The 19,624-nt window shown below is 47.5% G+C and overlaps 2 protein-coding genes and 1 long non-coding RNA gene across 3 annotated transcripts in view; 1 reads left to right on the top strand and 2 right to left on the bottom strand.

The window, feature by feature from the left end:
* Window positions 1–19,624, bottom strand: part of LOC142663389 (uncharacterized) — a 236,783-nt gene that overhangs the window by 148,605 nt on the left and 68,554 nt on the right. The gene's annotated exons all lie outside the window — the stretch shown is intronic.
* On the top strand, window positions 5,882–6,250 carry LOC142663381 (histone H4). Its single transcript, XM_075841986.1, has one exon. The coding sequence runs from the start codon at window positions 5,882–5,884 to the stop codon at window positions 6,191–6,193; it is 312 nt and encodes a 103-aa protein (XP_075698101.1). The 3' UTR covers window positions 6,194–6,250.
* On the bottom strand, window positions 8,309–8,701 carry LOC142663844 (histone H2A type 1-like). The gene has a single exon (XM_075842674.1). The coding sequence runs from the start codon at window positions 8,699–8,701 to the stop codon at window positions 8,309–8,311; it is 393 nt and encodes a 130-aa protein (XP_075698789.1).

Below are 19,624 nucleotides of genomic sequence, written 5' to 3'. Positions count from 1 at the left end.
GACATAATGCCGGTAATATGGAGGAACAGTGACGTAATCCCGGTAAGATGAGAGAACAGGGACATAATGCCTGTAAGATGAGGGAACAGGGACAAAATGCCGGTAAGATGAGGGAACAGGGACAAAATGCCGGTAAGGTGAGGGAAAAGGGACGTAATGCAGATAATATGAAGGAACAGGGACATAATGCCGATAATATGAAGGAACAGGGACGTAATGCCGATAATATGAAGGAACAGGGACATAATGCCGATAATATGAAGGAACAGGGACATAATGCCGATAATATGAAGGAACAGGGACGTAATGCCGATAATATGAAGGGACAGGGACGTAATGCCGATAATATGAGGGAGCAGGGACATAATGCCGATAATATGAAGGAACAGGGACGTAATGGCGATAATATGAAGGAACAGGGACGTAAAGCCGATAACATGAAGGAACAGGGACGTAATTCCGGTTCAAATGAGGGAACAGGGACATAATGCCTGTAAGATGAGGGAACAGGGACATAATGCCGGTAAGATGAGGGAACAGGGACTTAATGCCGGTTATATGAAGGAACAGGGACATAATGCCAGTAATATGAAGGAATAGGGACGCAATTCTGGTAATATGAAGGAACAGGGACGTAATGCCGATAATATTAAGAAATAGGGACTTAATGCCGGTAATATGAAGGAACAGGGACGTAATACCGGTAATATGAAGGAATAGGGACATAATTCCGGTAATATGGAGGAACAGTGACGTAATCCCGGTAAGATGAAGGAACAGGCACATAATGCCGGTTCAGATGAGGGAATAGGGATATAATGCCGGTATAATGAGGGAACAGGGGCATAATGCCGGTAAGATGAGCGAACAGGGACTTAATGCCGGTTATATGAAGGAACAGGGACATAATGCCTGTAATATGAAGGAACAAGGACGTAATGCCGGTAATATGAAGGAATAGGGACGCAATTTCGGTAATATGAAGGAACAGGGACATAATGTCGGTAATATGAAGGAGCAAGGACATAATGTCGGTAATATGAAGGAACAGTGACGTAATGCCGGTAAGATAAGGGAACAGGGACATAATGCCGTTAATATGAAGGAACAGGGACGTAATGACGGTAATATGAAGGAATAGGGACATAATGTCGGTAATATGAAGGAACAGTGACGTAATGCCGGTAAGATAAGGGAACAGGGACATAATGCCGTTAATATGAAGGAACAGGGACATAATGCCGGTAATATGAAGGAACAGGGACATAATGCCATTAATATGAAGACATAGGGACGTAATTCCGGTATAATAGAGGAACAGGCACATAATGCCGGTTCAAATGAGGGAACAGGGACATAATGCCGGTAAGGTGAGGGTACAGGGACATAATGCCGGTAATATAAGGGAACAGGGACTTAATGCCGGTTATATGAAGGAACAGGGACATAATGCCTGTAATATGAAGGAACAGGGACAAAATGCCTGTAATATGAAGGAACATGGACATAATGCTTGTAATATGAAGGAACAGGGACATAATGCCGGTAATATGAAGGAATAGGGACGCAATTCTGGTAATATGAAGGTACTGGGACGTAATGCTGGTAATATGAAGAAACAGGGACGTAATGCCGATAATATGAAGGAGCAGGGACGTAATGCCGGTAATATGAGGGAACAGGGACATAATGTCTGTAATATGAGAGAACAGGGACATAAAGCTGGTAATATGAAGGAACAGGGACATAATGCCATTAATATGAAGGAACAGGCACATAATGCCGGTAAGATGAGGGAACAGAGGCATAATGCCGGTAAGATGAGCGAACAGGGACTTAATGCCGGTAATATGAAGGAACAGGGACATCATGCCTCTAATATGAAGGAACAAAGACATAATGCCGGTAATATGAAGGAATAGGGACATAATGCCTGTAATATGAAGGAAAAGGGACATAATGCCAGTAATATGAAGGAATAGGACGTAATTCCGGTAATATGGAGGAACAGGCACATAATGCCGGTTCATATGAAGGAACAGGGACATAATGCCGATAATATGAAGGAATAGGCAAATAATGCCGATAATATGAAGGAACAGGGACATAATGGCGATAATATGAAGGAACAGGGAAATAATGCTGGTAATATGAAGGAACAGGGACATAATGCCGGTAATATGAAGGAACAGGGACATAATGCCGGTAAGATGAGAGAACAGGGACATAATGCCTGTAAGATGAGGGAACAGGGACAAAATGCCGGTAAGATGAGGGAACAGGGACAAAATGCCGGTAAGGTGAGGGAAAAGGGATGTAATGCAGATAATATGAAGGAACAGGGACATAATGCAGATAATATGAAGGAACAGGGACGTAATGCCGATAATATGAAGGAACAGGGACGTAATGCCGATAATATGAGGGAGCAGGGACATAATGCCGATAATATGAAGAAACAGGGACGTAATGCCGATAATATGAAGGAGCAGGGACGTAATGCCGTTAATATGAAGGAACAGGGGCGTAATGCCGGTTCAAATGAGGGAACAGGGACATAATGCCGGTAAGATGAGGGAATAGGGACATAATGCCGGTAATATGGAGGAACAGTGACGTAATCCCGGTAAGATGAGAGAACAGGGACATAATGCCTGTAAGATGAGGGAACAGGGACAAAATGCCGGTAAGATGAGGGAACAGGGACAAAATGCCGGTAAGGTGAGGGAAAAGGGACGTAATGCAGATAATATGAAGGAACAGGGACATAATGCCGATAATATGAAGGAACAGGGACGTAATGCCGATAATATGAAGGAACAGGGACATAATGCCGATAATATGAAGGAACAGGGACATAATGCCGATAATATGAAGGAACAGGGACGTAATGCCGATAATATGAAGGGACAGGGACGTAATGCCGATAATATGAGGGAGCAGGGACATAATGCCGATAATATGAAGGAACAGGGACGTAATGGCGATAATATGAAGGAACAGGGACGTAAAGCCGATAACATGAAGGAACAGGGACGTAATTCCGGTTCAAATGAGGGAACAGGGACATAATGCCTGTAAGATGAGGGAACAGGGACATAATGCCGGTAAGATGAGGGAACAGGGACTTAATGCCGGTTATATGAAGGAACAGGGACATAATGCCAGTAATATGAAGGAATAGGGACGCAATTCTGGTAATATGAAGGAACAGGGACGTAATGCCGATAATATTAAGAAATAGGGACTTAATGCCGGTAATATGAAGGAACAGGGACGTAATACCGGTAATATGAAGGAATAGGGACATAATTCCGGTAATATGGAGGAACAGTGACGTAATCCCGGTAAGATGAAGGAACAGGCACATAATGCCGGTTCAGATGAGGGAATAGGGATATAATGCCGGTATAATGAGGGAACAGGGGCATAATGCCGGTAAGATGAGCGAACAGGGACTTAATGCCGGTTATATGAAGGAACAGGGACATAATGCCTGTAATATGAAGGAACAAGGACGTAATGCCGGTAATATGAAGGAATAGGGACGCAATTTCGGTAATATGAAGGAACAGGGACATAATGTCGGTAATATGAAGGAGCAAGGACATAATGTCGGTAATATGAAGGAACAGTGACGTAATGCCGGTAAGATAAGGGAACAGGGACATAATGCCGTTAATATGAAGGAACAGGGACGTAATGACGGTAATATGAAGGAATAGGGACATAATGTCGGTAATATGAAGGAACAGTGACGTAATGCCGGTAAGATAAGGGAACAGGGACATAATGCCGTTAATATGAAGGAACAGGGACATAATGCCGGTAATATGAAGGAACAGGGACATAATGCCATTAATATGAAGACATAGGGACGTAATTCCGGTATAATAGAGGAACAGGCACATAATGCCGGTTCAAATGAGGGAACAGGGACATAATGCCGGTAAGGTGAGGGTACAGGGACATAATGCCGGTAATATAAGGGAACAGGGACTTAATGCCGGTTATATGAAGGAACAGGGACATAATGCCTGTAATATGAAGGAACAGGGACAAAATGCCTGTAATATGAAGGAACATGGACATAATGCTTGTAATATGAAGGAACAGGGACATAATGCCGGTAATATGAAGGAATAGGGACGCAATTCTGGTAATATGAAGGTACTGGGACGTAATGCTGGTAATATGAAGAAACAGGGACGTAATGCCGATAATATGAAGGAGCAGGGACGTAATGCCGGTAATATGAGGGAACAGGGACATAATGTCTGTAATATGAGAGAACAGGGACATAAAGCTGGTAATATGAAGGAACAGGGACATAATGCCATTAATATGAAGGAACAGGCACATAATGCCGGTAAGATGAGGGAACAGAGGCATAATGCCGGTAAGATGAGCGAACAGGGACTTAATGCCGGTAATATGAAGGAACAGGGACATCATGCCTCTAATATGAAGGAACAAAGACATAATGCCGGTAATATGAAGGAATAGGGACATAATGCCTGTAATATGAAGGAAAAGGGACATAATGCCAGTAATATGAAGGAATAGGACGTAATTCCGGTAATATGGAGGAACAGGCACATAATGCCGGTTCAAATGAGGGAACAGGGACATAATGCCGGTAAGGTGAGGGAACAGGGACATAATGCCGGTAAGATGAGGGAACAGGGACTTAATGCCGGTTACATGAAGGAACAAGGACATAATGCCTGTAATATGAAGAAACAAGGACATAAAGCCCGTAATATGAAAGAACAAGGACATAATGCCTGTAATATGAAGGAACAGGGACAAAATGCCTGTAATATGAGGAAACAGGGACATAATGCTGGTAATATGAAGGAACAGGGACATAATGCCGGTAATATGAAGGAATAGGGACGCAATTCTGGTAATATGAAGAAACAGGGACGTAGTGCCGATAATATGAAGGAGCAGGGACGTAATGCCGGTAATATGAGGGAACAGGGACATAATGTCTGTAATATGAGAGAACAGTGACATGAAGCCGGTAATATGAAGTAACAGGGACATAATGCCTGTAAGACGGAACAGGGACATATTACCGGCATTATGTCCCTGTACCCTCCTTCAGTGGACATAATGGCAGTAAAATGAAGGAACAGGAAAAAAATGCCGGTAATATGAAGGATCAGGGACATAATGCCGGTAATATGAAGGTACAGGGACGTAATGCCGATAATATTAAGAAACAGGGACCTAATGCCGGTAATATGAAGGAACAGTGACGTAATCCCGGTAAGATGAAGGAACAGGGACATAATTCCGGTAAGATGACGGAACAGGCACATAATGCCGGTTCAGATGAGGGAATAGGGACACAATGCCGGTTATATGAAGGAACAGGGACATAATGCCGGTAATATGAAGGAACAGTGACGTAATGCCGGTAAGATAAGGGAACAGGGACATAATGCCCTTAATATGAAAGAACAGGGACATAATGCCGGTAATATGAAGGAACAGGGACATAATGCCGGTAATATGAAGGAACAGTGACGTAATGCCGGTAAGATAAGGGAACAGGGACATAATGCCGATAATATGAAGGAACAGGGACATAATGCCTGTAATATGAAGGAACAGGGACATAATGCCGGTAATATGAAAGTACAAGTAGAAGCGGGAAAAGAGCGGCCGGTATTGTAAAATGAGCTTGCAATTCAAAATCTGAGTTAAGCCAATCAAAGGGAGGGGGAGGGATTGGTAATGTGAATTTACTGAATGAAACGCCCCGGAAATGACATGAATAACAGTTCTCTCTCTGGTCCACATAAGGTCTATATAAAGACGCGCCCCGCGGTTCTCGGTACAATATTTCTCTTTAGCTCCAGCTTACAGGATGTCTGGTCGCGGTAAAGGAGGAAAAGGTCTCGGAAAGGGCGGTGCCAAGCGGCATAGGAAGGTGCTCCGTGATAACATCCAGGGCATCACCAAGCCTGCCATCCGCCGTCTAGCTCGCAGGGGAGGCGTCAAACGCATCTCCGGTCTCATCTATGAAGAGACTCGCGGCGTCCTGAAGGTTTTCCTGGAGAACGTCATCCGTGACGCCGTCACCTACACCGAGCACGCTAAGAGGAAGACCGTCACCGCTATGGACGTGGTGTACGCGCTCAAACGCCAGGGCCGCACTCTCTATGGCTTCGGAGGTTAAATCCGCTCCTGCTCAGCTCCATTTTACACAACACAAAGGCTCTTCTCAGAGCCGCCACATCCTCTATAGATCAGCTATGATGTCTGCTGGTGACCGCTCGTGTATCTGAGCAGTGACCTTCTACTTCTATATACACGGGGGTAGGGGCTTCAGTATCACGTCCGTCTTCCAGTGAGGAGCCGGATATGTGGACTGCAGTGTGTCCCCTAATAGCGTCCTAGAAGTTAATGTGAAGGGAGAGTACCTTAGTGCTATACTTGCTGGCGAGTGATCCTCAGGCAGGAAAACACATTCTCGTAGCGGCGCTGCCGGACGCCGTTTGTGCCGATGCCTGCACGTACAGGAGTGGCAGAAACACCGCTGAATATCCGCTTAGTTGCTCATAGCGCTGTATAAGCACACGAGCAGTGGATCAAACAGCGGACTTGCGGTGTTGCTTCTTCGGCGTCCAGCTTGCTGCTGGCCAACGTGCTTTCCGCAATCCTTGGAGAGAGGGACAGTGTTTTCTTAGCTGCTGTCACTGCTACTAATGTTACCAGATTCTTACAACAAACAATAAATCTGTTACTGGGACCAACTTTGACACAAGTATCGGCTCGGCCCGTGTCTCATTCTGCCGGACGGCTGGGATTAATAAGGCTGCTGGCAATAAATCTGTTAACCTCTAGTACTAATAATGAATCTGTCTGCTGTCCCTATATAGGACTCACTTTATTACAGTAACGCGTGCAGTTTCTTGCAGAGCAACATTTAGTGAGACGCATTCAATGATTGAAAAAGGACAAAACTGATGCAGCTGATACGGCATTTTACAAGAGCAAAACCCAATGTTGGAGGGGCCGTGTTTTCCAAGCTGCTCTCATTGCTACAAATGTTACGAGATTTTCAAAACAAACTACCAATTTGTAGCACCAAGTTCCACATAAGTATGGACTTGCATTGTCTTGTATGTCACTTTGCCAGACTGCTGGTATAATCGAGCTGCTGGCAATACAATGACAGGAAACAGAATGCACCTATTTCTACTTCGTACTAACACTGTGCGTTGTCTATACTTAGGACTCACCTCATCCCACTAACGCATGAAGTTGCTGCAGAGTAACATTTACTGAGACGCATTCAGAGAATGAAAAGGACAAATTGATGCAGCTCTATTCAGAAGTAACATCTAATATCAGAGCTCCAATAGTGCGGTACTTGAGGGAGACGAACATTACAGCCCAGTTTGTCCCCTTTATGCCCCCACTTTTGATATTTGATTTATGTACCTTTCCCTTTTATTCCCCTTCATCTACGATAAGTCACAATGCTGAATGGGATTTGTTCATTAAATGGGGTGTTCTCTACACAGGGACCGTTCACCCCTTCCCTGTTAGGTAGAATATACCTCTAAGCTCGTTTTATTGATCGATATTTTTTCTTAATTCTAGAGATCCTTTGATCCGTGCGCTTCTTGCCCTTCTCTTCCCCTCCCTTTTTCATTTGTTCACATTTAGTTGGTGGTGTACACCAGGGCAGAATTAGAAGCAATGAGAGTCCTTGAGAGGAATGGTTTGTTACCCGAATAGCGTCTCCTGTATATATAAAGCATTGCCGCAGACCCCTCGTAGGACTTTTGTAGTTTAGGAACTGCTCTTATCCGTACATGACGCGGGGATGGCATCTTCCTCTAAACACCTGGGATGATGGTGGTTATACTCCAGGAGGACCGAACTGTGACAAAGCTCTTGAGACTGGAAGATATAATTTAAGATACTATGTAGTCGGGGGCGGGTTGTAGATCATGAACATGAATCACTGGAGTAGTTGTACTATTAATGTGTTCTGTACAGTATAGTTAGTGCACCAATGAGGACAGCGCCATCATCTGCACGAGGCAGTAGTGAATGTATAGGTCATGAGTAACGCAGTTCTACTCCCACCCACCCTACGGCTTCCTCTTCAATGTTTATCCCCGCGGTATATGAATTCATATGGGTAGATCTCTGTACAAGCAGAGCCACTTATCTGGCGCAGAACGTTTACATATCGGAGATCAGCGGTGAGCTCTGTTCTAAGGACCATGTGGGCGGCTCTTAAAAGAGCCTTTGTGGTCTCATGTGGGATAAGCGGTGCTCACTTGCTCTTGGCGCTTTTGCTGCTCTCGGTCTTCTTGGGCAGCAGAACGGCCTGGATGTTGGGTAGGACGCCTCCCTGAGCGATGGTCACACCACCCAGCAGTTTGTTGAGCTCCTCGTCATTGCGCACGGCCAGCTGCAGGTGACGGGGGATGATTCGGGTCTTCTTGTTGTCCCGGGCTGCATTTCCGGCCAGTTCCAGGATCTCAGCGGTCAAATATTCAAGCGCAGCGGCCATGTAAACCGGAGCGCCGGCACCCACCCTCTGAGCGTAGTTGCCCTTGCGGAGAAGTCTGTGCACACGACCGACAGGGAACTGAAGTCCTGCCCGGGATGAGCGAGTCTTGGCTTTAGCCCGCACTTTGCCTCCCTGTTTACCACGTCCAGACATCGCTAAAGGAGAGAAATGTCCTATTCGTATCTTAACAATCACCCCCTTTCTGCTGCCTTTTATAAGCTACTGCACCGCTCACCAGCTCCTGGGATTGGAGAGATTTAAAGCCACCAACAGAGAACAGACTCGTGGAAACCACCAATTAGCTGCACTGGGAGTGGCTTATGACGACTCCATAGGTCACATGACTTGCTCTTCCAGTAGAACATCGGTCAGGCAGCGTTGCGCATTTGCATAGCCCGTGTATAAATACAGCAGCGGTGGGAGGGTAAAGCATTCCATTATCTCAGTTGTGAGTAGATCGCAGTGTGTTATCATGCCTGAGCCCGCCAAGTCTGCCCCGGCGCCCAAGAAGGGCTCCAAGAAAGCCGTGACCAAGACACAGAAGAAGGACGGTAAGAAGCGGAGAAAGAGCAGGAAGGAAAGCTACGCCATTTACGTGTACAAGGTGCTATTGTCTGGCCTCCCGCTAGTCTCCCTGTTCTATGTGCGGCCGTTCTCGTGTCGGTGCAGATGCTGCTTCATACATTATGTGGCTGCCGGACAGGGAGGGACAATGCCGCGTGTGAGGAAGCCGGGACACGGATCCTGCGGGCAGATGACCCGTCATAATATCACACTGTCCAGAAGAAACGGAACATTGTACATTAGGAGACGGAAGGAAGCATGGGACATCTGTAAATAACAATGATGAGGGTAGTAGTCAGATTTATAACAGATGCCAGGGAAACTGCTTGGCGATGATGGAGAACAAGCAATCACACAGGCGAGGACTGGATAAAGGGTGGTTATTGTAATACAGGCGGAGCAGACTCTGGTGTCTCCTCTGTGCCGGGTATTGCAATATAAGTGGAGCAGACTCTGGTGTCTCGTCTGTGCCGGGTTTTGTAATACAAGTGGAGCAGACTCTGGTGTCTCGTCTGTGCCGGGTTTTGTAATACAAGTGGAGCAGACTCTGGTGTCTCGTCTGTGCCGGGTATTGTAATACAAGTGGAGCAGACTCTGGTGTCTCCTCTGTGCCGGGTATTGTAATACAAGTGGAGCAGACTCTGGTGTCTCCTCTGTGCCGGGTATTGTAATACAAGTGGAGCAGACTCTGGTGTCTCCTCTGTGCCGGGTATTGTAATACAAGTGGAGCAGACTCTGGTGTCTCCTCTGTGCCGGGTATTGTAATACAAGTGGAGCAGACTCTGGTGTATCCTCTGTGCCGGGTATTGTAATACAAGCGGAGCAGACTCTGGTGTCTCGTCTGTGCCGGGTATTGTAATATAAGTGGAGCAGACTCTGGTGTCTCCTCTGTGCCAGGTATTGTAATACAAGTGGAGCAGACTCTGGTGTCACACGACCTATTTTCAGACGTAATTCAGGCGTTTTACGCCTCGAATTAAGCCTGAAAAGACGTCTCCATTACGTCTGCAAACATCTGCCCGTTGCTTGCAATGAGTTTTACGATGTTCTGTTCAGACAAGCTGTAATTTTACACGTCGCTGTAAAAAAACGGCACGTAAAAATACGCCCGCGACAAACAAGTGCAGGACACTTCTTGGGACGTTTTTGGAGTCATTATTCATTGACATATCCTTATTGTTACACATGATTAGCAGACTGTGGTGTCTCGTCTGTGCTGGTTTGTTGTAGAAGAGTAGCAGCAGACTCTTTGGCGTAACTACAGCAGCTGCTACCTACGGGGCCCGCGGCTTGTGGGGGCCAGTGCCGCCAGCTGACACGCTCCCCCCATATGCTCGGTTTCGCCGCTAGCAGCCATTATGGCTAGTACAGCGGTAGTGCTGCTACTATGGGGCCCACGCCTCCGAGCCTCTAACAAGTATAGGCAGGGCGACACAGGCCCTCTCATGCCCGTAGGCGTCGCTGCCACCAGAGGGGGCCCCGGTGCTAGCGACAGCCAAATACATGCATTAGCGCTGAATGGCCGGGCATGTTTTGTGCCTGACCATTCAGCGCCTTACAATGACGCTGATTGGCTAGCGGTGCTTTGACGTCATCGCGCCGCTTCCGTGCTTGAAAGGTGCTGATTGACGGGGCAAGTCATTCTGCCCCGCCAATCAGCGTCATTGAACGACGCGTTGTTCAGCTCCTGCAGACCCGCTCAGAAGAGAGCATGTCTGCATTGTCAGCGGACAGGGTGGGAACGGGGTCATGTGAGCATGTAAAGTTTTTTTCTCATAAAACTGTGAGTGGCATTATCTATAGTGGGGGCTCTATCTACAGGGGGTCGTCTATATGTGGGCCACTATATACAGGGGGTCTATATGTGGGCACGATCTACAGGGGTGGTCTATATGTGGGGATGTGGTGCACTATATACAGGGGAGGGTCTATATGTGGGGATGTGGGCACGATCTACAGGGGTGGTCTATATGTGGGGATGTGGGGCACGATCTACAGGGGTGGTCTATATGTGGGGATGTGGTGCACTATATACAGGGGAGGGTCTATATGTGGGGATGTGGTGCACTATATACAGGGGAGGGTCTATATGTGGGGATGTGGTGCACTATATACAGGGGAGGGTCTATATGTGGGGATGTGGTCCACTATATACAGTGAAGGAAATAAGTATTTGATCCCTTTGGCAAACAAGACTTAATACTTGGTGGCAAAACCCTTGTTGGCAAGCACAGCAGTCAGATTTTTTTTGTAGTTGATGATGAGGTTTGCACACATGTTAGATGGAATTTTGGCCCACTCCTCTTTGCAGATCATCTGTAAATCATTAAGATTTCGAGGCTGTCGCTTGGCAACTCGGATCTTCAGCTCCCTCCATAAGTTTTCGATGGGATTAAGGTCTGGAGACTGGCTAGGCCACTCCATGACCTTAATGTGCTTCTTTTTGAGCCACTCCTTTGTTGCCTTGGCTGTATGTTTCGGGTCATTGTGGTGCTGGAAGACCCAGCCACGAGCCATTTTTAATGTCCTGGTGGAGGGAAGGAGGTTGTCACTCAGGATTTGACGGTACACGGCTCCATCCATTCTCCCATTGATGCGGTGAAGTAGTCCTGTGCCCTTAGCAGAGAAACACCCCCAAACCATAATGTTTCCCCCTCCATGCTTGACAGTGGGGACGGTGTTCTTTGGGTCATAGGCAGCATTTCTCTCCCTCCAAACACGGCGAGTTGAGTTAATGCCAAAGAGCTCAATTTTAGTCTCATCTGACCACAGCACCTTCTCCCAATCACTCTCAGAATCATCCAGATGTTCATTTGCAAACTTCAGACGGGCCTGTACATGTGCCTTCTTGAGCAGGGGGACCTTGCGGGCACTGCAGGATTTTAATCCATTACGGCGTAATGTGTTACCAATGGTTTTCTTGGTGACTGTGGTCCCAGCTGCCTTGAGATCATTAACAAGTTCCCCCCGTGTAGTTTTCGGCTGAGCTCTCACCTTCCTCAGGATCAAGGATACCCCACGAGGTGAGATTTTGCATGGAGCCCCAGATCGATGTCGATTGACAGTCATTTTGTATGTCTTCCATTTTCTTACTATTGCACCAACAGTTGTCTCCTTCTCACCCAGCGTCTTACTTATGGTTTTGTAGCCCATTCCAGCCTTGTGCAGGTCTATGATCTTGTCCCTGACATCCTTAGAAAGCTCTTTGGTCTTGCCCATGTTGTAGAGTTTAGAGTCAGACTGATACATTGAGTCTGTGGACAGGACTCTTTTATACAGGTGACCATGTAAGAGCTGTCTTTAATGCAGGCACCAAGTTGATTTGGAGCAGTAACTGGTCTGGAGGAGGCTGAACTCTTAATGGTTGGTAGGGGATCAAATACTTATTTCCTTCACTGTACAGGGGGGTCTATATGTGGGGATGTGGGCCACTATATACAGGGGGGTCTATATTTGGGCCACTGTCTACAGGGGGGGTCTATATGTGGAGATGTGGGCCACTATATACAGGGCGGTCTATATTTGGGCCACTATATATTGGGGTGGTCTATATGTGGGCCACTATATACAGGGGAGTCTATATGTGGAGATGTGGGCCACTATATACAGGGGGGTCTATATTTGGGCCACTGTCTACTGAGCTTGGTTCTAGTGCTGTATATATGTCAGAGCTTGGTTCTGGAGCTGTATATATGTACTGAGCTTTGTTCTGGTGCTGTATATATGTACTGAGCTTGGTTCTATTGCTGTATATATGTCGGACTTGGTTCTGGAGCTGTAATTATATAGGATATATTTATAACAAAATTGCAGGGCAGATGGAATTTTTTTCAATTCATTGTATATTTCATGGGAACCTGTCTGGTAGTTTTAACCCCTTGAACCGTCACCATGCGGTAATACATGATCTGACAGTATTCCGCTGTATGTTTTTTTCAGATGCAGCAAAATCCTTAAAATCCACTTTTAAAATGACGCACACTATATGCTAATTACTCATTAGAGGGTCATGGGGCGGTGCCGATATCCTCACGAGTCACATAGTCCTGCCTCCAAACCCACCTTTCCATGTTTGAGTGACATCTCCCTGGCTGATACAACTTTCTCGGATGTGCCATTGCCTTCTGGCACTATACACAAGGGGGAGAGCTGTGTGGCACTATACACAAGGGGGAGAGCTGTGTGGCACTATACACAAAGGGGGCTGTGTGGCACTATACACAAGGGGGAGAGCTGTGTGGCACTATACACAAGGGGGAGCTGTGTGGCACTATACACATAGGGGGCTGTGTGGCACTATACAGAAAGGGGGGCTGTGTGGCACTATACACAAGGGGGAGAGCTGTGTGGCACTATACACATAGGGGGGCTGTGTGGCACTATACACATAGGGGAAGAGCTGTGTGGCACTATACACAAAGGGGAGCTGTGTGGCACTATACACAAAGGGGGCTGTGTGGCACTATACACAAGGGGGGCTGTGTGGCACTATACACAAAGGGGGGCTGTGTGGCACTATACACAAGGGGGAGAGCTGTGTGGCACTATACACAAAGGGGGCTGTGTGGCACTATACACAAAGGGGGCTGTGTGGCACTATGCACAAGGGGGAGAGCTGTGTGGCACTATACACAAGGGGGAGAGCTGTGTGGCACTATACACAAGGGGGAGAGCTGTGTGGCACTATACACAAGGGGGAGAGCTGTGTAGCACTATACACAAGGGGGAGAGCTGTGTGGCACTATACACAAGGGGGAGAGCTGTGTGGCACTATACACAAGGGGGAGAGCTGTGTGGCACTATACACAAGGGGGAGCTGTGTGGCACTATACACAAAGGGGGCTGTGTGGCACTATACACAAGGGGGAGAGCTGTGTGGCACTATACACAAGGGGGAGCTGTGTGGCACTATACACAAAGGGGGCTGTGTGGCACTATACACAAGGGGGAGAGCTGTGTGGCACTATACACAAGGGGGAGAGCTGTGTGGCACTATACACAAAGGGGGCTGTGTGGCACTATACACATGGGGGAGAGCTGTGTGGCACTATACACAAGGGGGAGCTGTGTGGCACTATACACAAGGGGGGGCTGTGTGGCACTATACATATGGGGGAACTGTATGCCACTATTTACAAGGGGGAGGGCTGTGGCTCTATCTACAGGGGGCTGAGTGTGGCACAATCTACAGGTGTCTGTGTGTGGCACTATCTACTAAGGGGGGCTGTGTGGCACTATATACAAGGGAGGGGGCTGTGTGGCACTCTATACAGTGGGGGCTATATGGCATTCTACAAGGGGGAGGTGGGGGTGCTATCTACAAATAGGGTGACACTGTCTACAGGGGGGCTGTATGGCACATTCTACAGGGGGCACTATTTATAAGGGGGGGCTGCTTGTGGCACCCGAGGAGGGGGGGCGGCCAAGAGTTTGCTATGGGGCCCAGTCTTTCCTAGTTACGCCTCTGAGCAGACTTTAGTGTCTCGTCTAGTTATATAATGCAAGTGGAACAGCCTCTATAGATGATGCGCTGCAGGAAAAAACGTACAAAATATAATGTAGAGTGCCACGGTGTGGTCACCGCGGGGAACTGTTTACTTTCATGGATGAAGTAATAGCGCCATTATGTGGTCATCGCTGGTATTACTGACTATATTTTACGACCTTATTACTTATGGAAGGCTGCATTGGCTATACGGCGCAGCAGCGCCATCGTGGCGTCAATTCTGGGAAATGCTCACTAAATTCAATGTAATTCAGACAGCCTTAGTGATACGCTAAGCAGCAGCGCCATCTTGTGGTCGATGCTGGGAAATGCGCACTATAGTCAATGTAATTCATGCAGCCTTAGGGATACGCTGAGTAGCAGCGCCATCGTGTGGTCCACGCTGAGAAATGCTCACTAAATTCAATATAATGCAGGTAGCCCAGTGATACGCTGAGCAGGAGCGCCATCTTGTGGTCAATGCTGGGAAATGCATAATCAATTACATGTAAGGGTATGTTCACACGGCAGCGTCCGTAACGGTTGAAATTACGGGGCTGTTTTCAGGAGAAAACAGCCCCGTCATTTCAGCCGTAACGGCATGTGCAGGCGCATGAACGCCGCGTCCATTACGGACGTAACTGGAGCTGGTTTTCCATGGTCTGAAGTGACATGAAACTTCTTTGGCGCGGGCGTCTATTTACGCGCCGTCTTTTGACAGCGATGCGTAAATATTCGCCTCATGTGAACAGACAAACGTCAGCCAATTGCTTTCAATGGGCAGATGTTTGTCAACGCTTTCAAGCCATAATTTCGGACGTAATTCGGGGGATAAAACGGCCGAATTACGTCCGTAAATAGGCCGTGTGAACTTACCCTAAGGGTATGTTCACACGGCCTATTTACGGATGTAAATCGGGCGTTTTTGCCCCGAATTACGCCCGAAAATAGCGCCTCAATAGCGCTGACAAACATCTGCCCATTGAAAGCAATGGGCAGACGTTTGTCTGTTCACACGAGGCGTATATTTACGCGCCGCTGTCAAATGACGGCGCGTAAATAGACGCCCGCGTCAAAGAAGTGACCTGTCACTTCTTTGGCCGTAATTGGAGCCGTTATTCATTGACTCCAATGAATAGCAGCGCTAATTACGGCCGTAATGGACGCGGCGTTCAAGCGCCTGCACATGCCGGTACGGCTGAAATTACGGGGATATTTTCAGGCTGAAACATCCCCGTAATTTCAGCCGTTACGGACGCCCTCGTGTGAACATACCCTAATTCAGACCGATTTAGTGATACGCTGAGCAGCAGCGCCATCGTGTGGTCAATGCTGTGAAATGCTCACTAAATTCAATGTAATGCAGGTAGCCTAGTGATACAAGGAGCAGCAGCGCGCCATCGTGTGGTCACTGCAGGGAACTTTTTACTTTCAAATTATTCCGATATTGTATATATTAATGAATAATATAGCAATACTGCAGGGAATTTATAGACCTAGTTTTATATGATGCAGACAGCACAAAAGATGTGCAGTAGCAACAGCGGCCTCGTGTGGTCACTGTGGCAACTGTCTTGGTAGGCCATCTGAGTACCCGGAGAAAAATGACTGGAACACACAAACAGGAAGTGACGTTTATGACTTCTGGGTGAAACGAGGCAATCATTCAGGTATTTACAGTCAGAATCTTTCCTGCCCGTTTATTAGGCGTCAGTGTGTGACGCATGATGCGCGTAGTATAAACATATTCAGCTTCTTTGTATGTGAGATTTTTACTAAAATGCTGATCAGGCGGATGATGAACGCAATCTGTACTATGGCCACCAGGTGGCGCTGTGACATAACATTGTTATATTATTACCATTTACATGTTCCAGAATCAAACCTCACACTTTTTGGAGATATAAAACAGATATTTGATCTTTTTTCAGAGCCCCTGTGACACCCCCCTCTCCTATGTAACCGTGTTAACACCAGTGTAGCCACAAGGGTCTGTTCACACAAAATTCAGATGTAATTCAGGCGTTTTAGGCTATGTTCACACAGAGGTTTTTTTCCGGAAACCGTGCCAAAAAACTCGTCAAAAACGGCTCGAAAATGCCTCCCATTGTTTTCAATGGGAGGCGGAGGCGTCTTTTTCCCGCCAGCGGTAAAACCGCCTCACGGGAAAAAGAAGCAACATGCCCTATTTTTGGGCGTTTACGCCTCTGACCTCCCATTGACTTCAATGGGAGGCAGAGAAAGCGTATTTCGCGGCGTTATATGGCCGCGGTGCTCAATGGCTGCGGGCGAAAAATGCTGCGAAAATCGGCGTGCAGGGAGAGGTAAATCTGCCTCAAACTTCCAAACGGAATTTTCAGGCAGAAATTCCGCCTGCAAAAAACTCTGTGTGAACCCAGCCTTACGCCTCGATTTACGCCTGAAAAAGCGGCTCCATTACGCCTACAAACATCTGCCCGTTGCTTGCAATGGGTTTTACGACGTTCTGTTCAGACAAGGTGCAATTTTACGCGTCGCTGTCAAAATACGGCGCTTAAAATGACGGCTCGTCAAAAGAAGTGCAGGTCATTTCTTGGGACGTTTTTGGAGCCGTTTTTCATTGACTCTATTGAAAACAGCTCCATAAACGGCCGCAAAAACGTTGCAAAAACGCGAGTGGCTCAAAAAACGTCTGAAAATCAAGAGCTATCTTTCCTTGAAAACAGCTCCTGAATTTCAGACGTTTTTGCATGATCTCGCATTTTTCGCCGCGTCTTTTACGGACGTAATTGGAGCTGTTCTTCATTGGAGGAAAAACGGCTCCAAATACATTCGGAGAAGTGTCCTGCACTTCTTTGACGCGGGCGTAATTTTACGCGCCGTCTTTTGACAGCGACGCGTAAAATGACACCTCGTGGGAACAGAACATCGTATAACCCACTGCAGGCAATGGGCAGATGTTTGCTGACGTATTGGAGCCGTCTTTTCAGCCGTAATTCGAGGCATAAAACGCCTCCATTACGTCTGAAAATAGGTTGTGTGCACATACCCTTACAGTGACGGTCACAGTGCCCACATGACAGCAACAGTCAAGGGCCCCCAGAACAGTGACAGCCACCTTTCTACCAGAACAGTGACAGCCAAGGTGCTCCCATAACATTGACTGTTGCTGTTATGTGGGCACTGTGAGGCTGGATTCACATGAGCACATTACGTCCGTAATGGACGGAACGTAATTCGGGCGCTAATCCCGGACCGAACACACTGCAGGGAGCCGGGCTCCTAGCATCATAGTTATGTACGATGCTAGGAGTTCCTGCCTCTCCGTGGAACTACTGTCCCGTACTGAAAACATGATTACAGTACGGGACAGTTGTCCCGCAGCGAGGCAGGGACTCCTAGCGTCGTACATAACTATGATGCTAGGAGCCCGGCTCCCTGCACTGTGTTCGGTCCGGGATTAGTGGCCGAAATACGTTCCGTCCATTACGGACGTAATGTGCTCGTGTGAATCCAGCCTGACTGTTACTGTTATGGGAGCACTATGGCTGTCACTGTTCTGGGGAGAGTTGGTTGTCCCTGTTATGGAGGACTTTGACTGTTGCTGTTATGTGGGCACTGTAACTGTCAAAGTCCTCCATAACAGGGACAACCAACTCCCCTAACAGTGACAGTCACAGTGCCCACATAACAGCAACAGTCAACAGTTGATTAACAGCTGATGGCCACTGTTACATTGTTTGAAATTCCATCTAAGGGTGCGTTCACATTTATCAATTGCATCATCATCAGTTTTTTTGTCTCAAGTGATTACAACTGATGCAAAAACCGATTAAAAAAATGTATCAGTTGCATCAGAATTTTTCACAATTTTTACTACAAAACCATCAGTTGTCGTTAGTTGTCATCCGTTTTTAACATCAGTTTTTACCACAATGGTCCACCAAAAAGGTCATCTAGGGTCTGAAAATGTCACACCCCTCCTGTAGATAATGCCACACCCCCTGTAGATAACGCCACACAGCGCCCACTGTAGATTGTGCCACACAGCGCCCCCCTGTAGATAGCACCGGATACATATAGCACTACCCCCCTTCTCCTGTAGATAGCGCCACTCAAGCTCCCTCTAGCATACATGGACAGTGGAGTCAGGGGTTACTCCCTAAACGGAATCCCCGGCCGCAGCATTACCAATGCTGTGGCCGGGGATTGCCTCAAGAAGGACCCCCTGACGCCACTGTCCATATATGGACAGTGACGTCAGTGTCTACTCCTTGAGTGGAATCCCCTTACCGACTCTGACGTCAGGGATCTCCTCCTGGAGCGGAATCCCTGGCCAATGTCCAAATGTGGACATTAACCTCAGGGGTTTCCTCTTGGAGCCAAGATCATCGGCAATGGGGATTCCGGACAATCCGTAGCCACTGACGTCACTGTCCATATATGGACAGTGACGTCAAGGGCTTCCCCGTAGGTAGCGCTGTGGCCAGAGAGTCCTCAGCAAGCGGAGGAGCTCCCTCTGCTTCTCCGCTCTGAACTAATTCTGAAGCAGGGAGCTGATGGTTCTTCAGAATTGGGTTCAACTCTATCTGCGTCCTGAGGATGCAGATACAGTTGACAGCGGGACATACCCCCGGCCACCTTTCCGCCAGGTGCTGCTGGTAGGTGGATGCGGCAGCACCTGGTGTTCATCAGGCCACTGTTAAAATAGATTGGATACGGCGCCGGACATCCTGGGAGCCAGACCAAAAAACACTGCAGGTAAGGTTTTTGGATCCTGGTTCCTGCACTGGTCTATCACTGTACGGAGCCACAACTGGTGTTCCCTGTGCCAGGACAGATCACATAGAAAGCTATGGGATCCGTTCTAGCATCAGTTTCACTCCGGCTGTTCTGCAACACGCTGGAGGGAAACTGACAGGAGCAACGGTCATATGTGAACGGCCCCTAATCTGGCATTGATAACAAATATTTGGTGAAAGTTTTTGGTGGATTGTCAGGATTTTCTCGGCACAGCGTCAGTTCTGAGCATGTTGAAGGTATCAGTG

The sequence above is a fragment of the Rhinoderma darwinii genome, chromosome 11, assembly GCF_050947455.1.
Source record: "Rhinoderma darwinii isolate aRhiDar2 chromosome 11, aRhiDar2.hap1, whole genome shotgun sequence".
NCBI classification, from domain to species: Eukaryota; Metazoa; Chordata; class Amphibia; order Anura; family Rhinodermatidae; genus Rhinoderma; species Rhinoderma darwinii.
This window is presented reverse-complemented; position numbering and strand designations above follow the sequence as displayed.

Coding starts and splice junctions, on each gene's coding strand:
- LOC142663844 (XM_075842674.1), bottom strand. CDS start 8,701: ATGTCTGGACGTGGTAAACAGGGAGGCAAAGTGCGGGCTAAAGCCAAG.
- LOC142663381 (XM_075841986.1), top strand. CDS start 5,882: ATGTCTGGTCGCGGTAAAGGAGGAAAAGGTCTCGGAAAGGGCGGTGCC.